This window comes from Sarcophilus harrisii, chromosome 2, assembly GCF_902635505.1.
Source record: "Sarcophilus harrisii chromosome 2, mSarHar1.11, whole genome shotgun sequence".
NCBI lineage: Eukaryota > Metazoa > Chordata > Mammalia > Dasyuromorphia > Dasyuridae > Sarcophilus > Sarcophilus harrisii.
Genome location: NC_045427.1, coordinates 379,443,210 through 379,451,454, shown reverse-complemented (window position 1 = coordinate 379,451,454; position 8,245 = coordinate 379,443,210). Strand labels below are relative to the sequence as shown.

Genomic DNA, 8,245 nt, shown 5'->3' with positions numbered 1-8,245 from the left:
GATAGAATCACAGAATCATAAGTTTCAGTTTAATCTCATTCCTTGACAAGTGAAGAAAAGCAGACCCAGGGAGGTTAGATGACATAGGAGATTCAGGGAAGTTAAGTGACACAGGTGACATAGGTGATACTCATAAGCATCAGGATTTGAATAAAGCTCCTCTGATTTGAGGGACAATTCTCTTTCTGTCAGTCAATAAACATTTATTAACAACTACTATGTGCTAGTCATTATGCTAAACACCAAGGATACAAAGAAAGGTAAAAGATAATACCGGTTCTTGAGAAGTTCACAATCTAATATGGAGACAACATGTAAATAGCTATGTACAATCAAGCTATGTATAGGATAAATTAAAAATAATTCCCAGAGAGAAGGTGTTAGAATTAAGAGGGATCAGAAAAGACTTCTTATAGGTGGGATTTTAGTTGTGAGAGAAAAGATTATCAAATAATTAATTTTCACCCATTCCCATCTGTTCATTTTCAATTGAATATATCTGAAGCATATTGTGAATAAAGATAACAGGTTAACTTTCTCCTGGTTCAGTTCCTAACTCAAGTGGAGAAACACATTGTTCTGCTGAGGAATGGGATTCTAGATTGCCGGGAGGCTGAGAGTGGTCTGGGAGTTAGAATAATCAAAGTTATATCCCTCAAGTCCTCATTACAATGGGTTCACCTTTCATTATAATATTTATCATTCTTCTTGTTAATCAGAACTGATTGCCACAGGACCACTCCCTTTTTCAAGGACATGTAAATATTGAGTGAGTTCCATGAGGGGTTTTTGGCATTGAGAATGCCACTGACTTCTTTTATTCATTATTTTCTAATATAATTTATCACCTAGCAATTATGTATCTCAAATATTTTATATGTCACAGCTGGGACTTGAAAGAAACCAGGAGACAGAGATGAGGAAGGAAAGCATTTACATGAGAGATAGGCAGTGAAAATGCCTAGAGCCAAGTGATGGAATATTTTATAGAATATTTTGTTAGAGGACCAACAAGAAGGCTGTTTCCAACCAGATCAAACTTGTCTAACACTAATGAATAATTGCTTAACCTTGCTTTTTTCCTCAGAGTAACTAAAATTTTTTCACCTATAAAGGGAAATTTAAGGAAGGGTGTGTAAGCTGGGCTCTAAGATCCTTTCCAATGCTAACATTTTATGATTCTAAAACATGAGTTGAATCTGGGAGAAACAGTGAAATCAGGAAAGGCAAGATTATAAAAGTAAGGATGGAGTTTTATAAACATGAGTGCTCTTCTCTCAAAGTCATTAAACCCAACCTTCAGAGCTGAGAAAAGAAAATTTGATCCCACATTACTGACATAATTTACAGATATAACTATTGTAGTCCTGTCACAAAAATTAGAGAAATGGCAGAAAATTACTACAGGATAACAGATTGTTGGTTTCCAAAAAAGTGAAAATATTACATTTATTATAAAAATAAATCAGTAAAATATATAGCTTTAAATTTTTTATTAGTTTTCAACATTTACTTTAAAATATTTTGATTTCCATTTTCTCCCTTCCTCCCATCACCTTCTCTTCAAAATAGCAATCAATCTGATGTAGATTCTATATATACAATGATATTAAACATATTTTGTGCTACCTACTTTCAAAGAAATAGTGTTTGTACTTCTATCCTCAGCCTTAATTTTCTCCAAGCCAAATTTCTTCAAAGCTTTGTTTTTATCTGTCTTTTCAGTATTTACAATAGTGCCAGATCCATGATTGGGGTTTAATAAATACTTGTTGAATTGAATAGATTTGAATATGAAACTGCTCCATGTGAAATGTAAATCCGGTACTGAAACAATTTTTTTTTTTTTTTCTAGCAGTGATCGGACCATCAAATAATTTGGTTCTGGATTCAAGCAAAATGCTTGAGCTCTTGGCTTTCTATCCCACCTGCTGGAGTTTTTGTTTTTGTTTTTATTCTGCATCTGTCTTTGTTTTTTTTGTTTTTTATTTAACCTTTCTTCAGCTGACAATTGCTTTTAAGAGATAAACTACTAAGAACATAGAAATTCCTAGAAAATAGTGATGATGGGATGTGTTTTGAGGTGTTAGTAGCGTGAGGAGGCATCTGTTTTTGATAATGCCTTTTGGGAAATGTTTTCCCCCTATTTTTCATCTTGATTGAATCAAGAATTCTGCTTCCCCCTTCCTTAGCACCTGCCAGCCTGCTCTTTTTCCTTCCCTTCTCTCCTTCCATCGTTGCTGGACCAGATCAGACACTTCATATTGCACTTCTGCTGTTGTGTTGTGCATTCCTCTAGGTAAATTGTTTCCATTTTTCTGTGAGAAAGGAGAAAGATAACTTCTTGGTACAGTGGAACATGTATTGGATTAGGAAGAAGAGTGAGTTTGAATTCTGGATTTACTTCTTATTTTTTGTATGACTGGGCAGTTCCCAGCTTCTTAATCTATATAATGAGGGATTTGGACAAAATGATCTCAGAGGTTCCTTTTAGCTCTAATTTCAGTAAGCATTTTTTGTCTTTATTTATTTTGAGTATTTTTATTGTTTTTGTTGTTGCTGTCCTGGGGTTCCCGGTCCTCTTTCCTTCCTCTCTTTCTTAACTTTTTTTTCTCTCTCTCCTCCCCCTCCCTTTTTTCTCCTTTTTCTTTCTTTCCCTATTTTCCTAGTTTTCCTTTTCTTTGCCTTTTAGACTTTGGTAGTTTGAGGGTGATATACCGGCCAAGCCCAGCCCTTCCCCTTCTTCCTGCCTCAGGCTGTGAATACTACAATCCTTTGGATTGGGTGAGACGCCAGCTGCAAAGACAAGACCAGAACTCAGCTTTGGAAAAGGAAAGTCAGGTGGTTCTGGTCCCTTGGCTCTGGGAGACCGGGATTAGGAAAAAGCACAAATCCCCCAGATCCTGATTTCAGTTCTTTGGCCCGCCCACCTCAGTTTGGGCCAAACGGGGAGTACTCTTTATGGACTGTTTCTCTGGGGAGCCAATAAAGTTTTAGAAGTTTGAAAAGAAGGAAAAAAAAAAAAAACCCTATACGAACTCTCTTTCAGCCACTAGCGTGGCTGTGCCTGCAGGCTCAGACTTTTAACTCCGGGAAGCTTGTAGGCTGGTAGGCAAGGCCTGTGGGTCTCAGAGAAGGACTGACTGGCTGGCCTCCAGGGACCATCTCCGACCAGAAATGGGAGTCACTGTGGACGTGCACCAAGTGTATAGATATCCATTCGAACAAGTAGTGGCAAGCTTCCTCAGAAAGGTAAAAAAGTAGCAATTTTTGTCTTGTTGCTCCTCTTTGTCCTCCCTCTGACTGCCGGTGTTATTCCTGCCTGCTCTGATACTTAGTAGCTATGTGACCATGTGCGAGATCGGTCCTCCTTACCTTCTTTTTCAAAATGAATTGTCAAATCGAGGGGCTTGAGAGATGCTGTCTCCCTTTCCATTGTTTCTGGGTCTGAAAGTGATCATTCCCTTCTTGGAAGTCCCACAGCACTAAGTTATAATTCATAGGAACTTTCATATACTTTTTATAATATATTTACATATAAGTTCTAGACTCAAGTTCTTTAAGATGAGATAGTGTTAGTAATTTTTTGCTGAATGAATACATGAATGATGAAGCAAAATGCTCGAGCTCTTGGCTTTCTATCCCACCTGCTGAAGTTTTTGTTTTTGATTTTATTCTGCATCTGTCTTTGTTTTTTTTTGTTTTTTATTTAATAGCCTTTTATTTACAGGTTATATGCATGGGTAACTACAGCATTAACAACTGCCAAACCTCTTGTTCCAGTTTTTCACCTCTTACCCCCCACTTCCTCCCCCAGATGGCAGGATGACCAGTAGATGTTAAATATATTAAAATATAAATTAGATACACAATACGTATACATGACCAAACCGTTATTTTGCTGTACAAAAAGAATCAGACTATGAAATACTGTACAATTAGCTTGTGAAGGAAATAAAAAATGCAGGTGGGCATAAATATAGGGATTGGGAGTTCAATGTAATGGTTTTTAGTCATCACCCAGAGTTCTTTCTCTGGGCATAGCTGGTTCAGTTCATTACTGCTCCATTGGAAATGATTTGGTTGATCTCGTTGCTGAGGATGGCCAGGTCCATCAGAACTGGTCATCATATAGTATTGTTGTTGAAGTATATAATGATCTCCTGGTCCTGCTCATTTCACTCAGCATCAGTTCGTGTAAGTCTCTCCAGGCCTTTCTGAAATCATCCTGTTGGTCATTTCTTACAGAACAATAATATTCCATAATATTCATATACCACAATTTATTCAGCCATTCTCCAACTGATGGGCATCCATTCAGTTTCCAGTTTCTAGCCACTACAAAAAGGGCTGCCGCAAACATTCGTGCACATACAGGTCCCTTTCCCTTCTTTATAATCTCTTTGGGATATAAGCCCAGTAGTAACACTGCTGGATCAAAGGGTATCTGCATCTTTGTGATGAAAATGGAGAAACTTTTGAGTCTTCACAAAACTTTTTTAAGGAAAGTTCTTGGGGCTTCCACTGGGGAGTTGGAAACTTTGATAAGACAATGTTCTTGGGAAAGTAGAGGAGGTAGAAGGAATGGCTGGGTGTTTTCTTTGTGCTCACTTGTCTCTATGTGAGACAGAAATTGATGGATAGGTGATAGAATGTAGAGTGGAAGAGTTATTAGAAGTGATTTCATGAAATCCCTTCATTTTATTTATTCTGCTATCACCTCACACTAACGCTCCATCTAAGAATTCTATCAAAGCTGTAAATGGCAGTTGCTCTAGTCTGTCATCATTTCCCAAAGTTACCATTCCTCTATATGTGTTAACTCTACCTATTGGAATATAAGTTTGAGGAGTGTTCTTTGTGTGTGTGTGTGTGTGTGTGTGTGTGTGTGTTCCAACACTGCTTTGCAGGTAGCACATCTTCAGTGAATGTTTTTTCTTTCACTCATTCATCTATAAAATAGGTTAACTGAAGTCACAAGATTATTAAGACTCAATTCTAATTCAATCAGCTTCCGTTAAAAAAGCATTAAAGTCTGTAGCAGGCATTGTTTTAGGTGCTGGGGATACTAAGAAAAAAAACTAAACCTTTCCTGTAGGTCTGACTAAGTCACATATACCTTTGTCCCTAACTCAACAAATTCTAGTGGTATCTCATTACTTTTTTTAATTTTTCCACCCTATTACTTCAATATCAAATACAAAATTCTCTGGTTGGTGTTAAAGCCCTTCAAAACCTAGTCCCCTTCTTCCCTACCTTTCTAGTATTCTTATACTTTACTCTTTGCCACATATTCTTTGATCCAGTGGCCTTCTGGCATGTCTTTGAACACTCCATCTCTCAACTTCAGGCATTTTCTCTGGCTGTACCCTATGTCTAGAATGTTCTCCCTCCACAGCTCTTCCTTTTGTTTTCCCTGCCTTCCTTTAAGTCCCAGCTGAAATTCCATATTTGATTGTAAACTGTTCCCAATCCTTCTTAATTTTAGTGTTTTCTTTAATTCTCCCCCCTTCCTCCCCCCCCCAGTTATTCTGTATGCAGATGGTTTGTTTATTTTTGCTTCTTATCTCTCTTTGATTGTGAGCTCCTCCAGGGCAGTCTTTTCCCACTTCTTTTATCTGCTAGTAACTGGTTCTTGCCACTTATTAACTAATTGACCTACTGAGCTCTAGGATCTTACTCTCTCAAGAAACATTTATTAAGTGCCTACTTTATGTTTGGCCCTGTGCTTAGCACTTGGAATGCAAATACTAAAGACAAGATTAGTTCCTTCCTAAAGGACTTTTCATTTTGAGGTGGGAGACAGTATTTAAATATCTTTGTATCAATAAGCCTGAATGGATGGTAAGATGGGATTCCAACTGTGTTGAAATTGCGGGGATAGGTAGGAACAAAATATAAGAAAACTGGAAAGGAATGAAGAGGTCAATTTGTAAAAGTCTTTCAGTGCCAAATAGTGTTTAATATTTGATCCTGGAAATAATAGGGAGCTACTGAATTTGTTAAGTAGCAGAAGTGACATGGATAGACTTGCACTGTGCATCTGAATAGAGGGATCAGGAGAAAATTGAGACAGGGAGGCCAATTAGAAACATATTTTAGTAATACTGGTTTTAGATGATGAGGGTCTTGAGTTAGAGTTATGACTGTGTTAGTGAAGAATGCTGGAATATACAAAGGGATGTTACTAAGAGAAAAAATAAGACGAAAACAGTTTGTGTATGGTTCTTTAAGCATAATATAATTAAAAAAACCCTCTTAATATTCCAAAATCTTATTTTTGATTCATTTAACAGAGTGATTACATCTCCTGATTTTTTTGCACAAATCTAATGCATAATAAATTATTTTTTAGACTTAAAATTGCTTGTAAATCTTTGATTTGGAATGAAAATTTTTTTGGGAAGCTATGTATAGTGAGTTTTTGTTTTCCAGCCCTGCCACCCTTTCATTTTAATGATTTGTTTAAATTCACAGTTAATGTTATGAGAGTTAGATTTGTTTTCCCTTTGTGTCTCTAATATTGCTCTTTGGGAATTTTTTTCTCTTCTTTTTTAAAGTTAGTAATTCATCCTTATGATAGTGTTGCTTCAATTTCTTTGATATAACACTATTCCCATAGACTTTTCTCTTCTTAAGCCTTTTTTTTTTTTCATTTTACCTTTTTAATTGATTTCTTTTCTACATTGTTTTCATTATATTTCTCTAGCTATCACTTGTTCTATCCATCTCCATTAGATATTGATGTGATTTGGTCATGTGAAGAATTCACAATGGCCATTCTCTTTGGCAAAAGGTAGGTTTATTTAGGAGAAAAAATGAAGAGGTAAAACAGACACCAGGAATGGTAAATGTGAAATATTTAGGACTTTAAGAAAGAAAAGATGTTTCCACTTGAAATTTTTCCTTAGTCAGGATTTTACATTTGATCTCCTCCATCATAGCAGTAACCTTTGTTGCAAAAGCCTTACCTGATAGTTTTTTAATTGGAGTTAGTTAAGTTTTCCAAGGAATCTTGAATAAACTTGATACATAGATATGAAACACTTATTGTAAAAGAGGCTGTAAAATATTGAAACAATGCTTTGTTCAGTCTAATGCTTTTCTTTCTCTTTTTGGTGACCTATAAATAAGTGCAATGGGATTGCAAATGGGATACAGCCAATTCTAAAAGTCTTGGTATAGGATTAAAACTTCTGTGGAATACTTTATATTCTATATTTTTTTCATCACTTGAGATGGTAAAGATGTACTTTCTTGTTAAATATAATTTTCAAAAAGTTATTTGTTTCCTAATAACACTGTTATTAACTCGTGTATAAATATACTCATAAAGATTTGATATAGGTGGGAAAAGAGAAGTCAGTATCTGTTCATGTTTTTCTTTTTGTAGCATTTTTAGTTGCATGCCCAATTCATTGATTTCCTTTTTCTCTATTTTATTTATATAGCTTTAGAGACACAAATTTTCCCCTAAGAACTGCTTTGACTACATAGTTTTTGGTATGTTGTCTCATTATTGTCATTCTCTTGGATGAAACTATGGATTGTTTCTGTGATTTATTGTTTGACCCACTCATTTTTATTTATTTTTCTTGTGTAATTATAATTTTTTAAATTAAAGCTTTTTATTTTCAAAACATATACAAGGATAATTTTTCAGCATTGACCCTTGCAAAAAACCTTGTGTTACATTTCCTCCCCCACCCTCTTCTCTAGATGACAAGTAATCCAGTATATGATAAACATGGTTAAAATATATGTAAATTGAATATAGGCATACATATATATATTAATAATTATAACTTTTTATTGACAGAACCCATGCCAGGGTAATTTTTTACAATATTATCCCTTGCACTCACTTCTGTTCTGATTTTTCCCCACCCTCCCTCCACCCCCTCCCCCAGATGGCAAGCAGTTCTATACATGTTAAATATGTCACAGTATATCCTAGATACAATATATGTGTGCAGAATTGAACAGTTCTCTTGTTGCACAGGAACAATTGGATTCAGAAGGTAAAAATAACCCGGGAAGAAAAACAAAAAAGGCATAAATATTTATACAATTATCTTGCTGCACAAGAAAAATCTGATGAAAAAGAAAAATGAGAAAGAAAATAAAATTTAAGCAAACAACAATAAAAGAAGTGAAAATTCTATTTTGTGAACCACACCCAGTCCCCACAGTTGTCTCTTTGGGCATAGATGGCTCTCATCGTCATTTGATCACTGGAACTAGC

General features: G+C 35.6%; 1 protein-coding gene across 1 annotated transcript in view; it reads left to right on the top strand.

The window, feature by feature from the left end:
• Nucleotides 1–2,825: 2,825 nt before the first annotated feature.
• The window catches only part of PRELID2 (PRELI domain containing 2), an 88,197-nt gene continuing 82,777 nt past the window's right edge, over nucleotides 2,826–8,245 (top strand). The window contains exon 1 of the mRNA XM_012551578.3: nucleotides 2,826–3,252. Coding sequence (XP_012407032.1) covers nucleotides 3,178–3,252 — 75 coding nt within the window. The 5' untranslated portion in view covers nucleotides 2,826–3,177. The remainder of the gene's footprint in view (nucleotides 3,253–8,245) is intronic.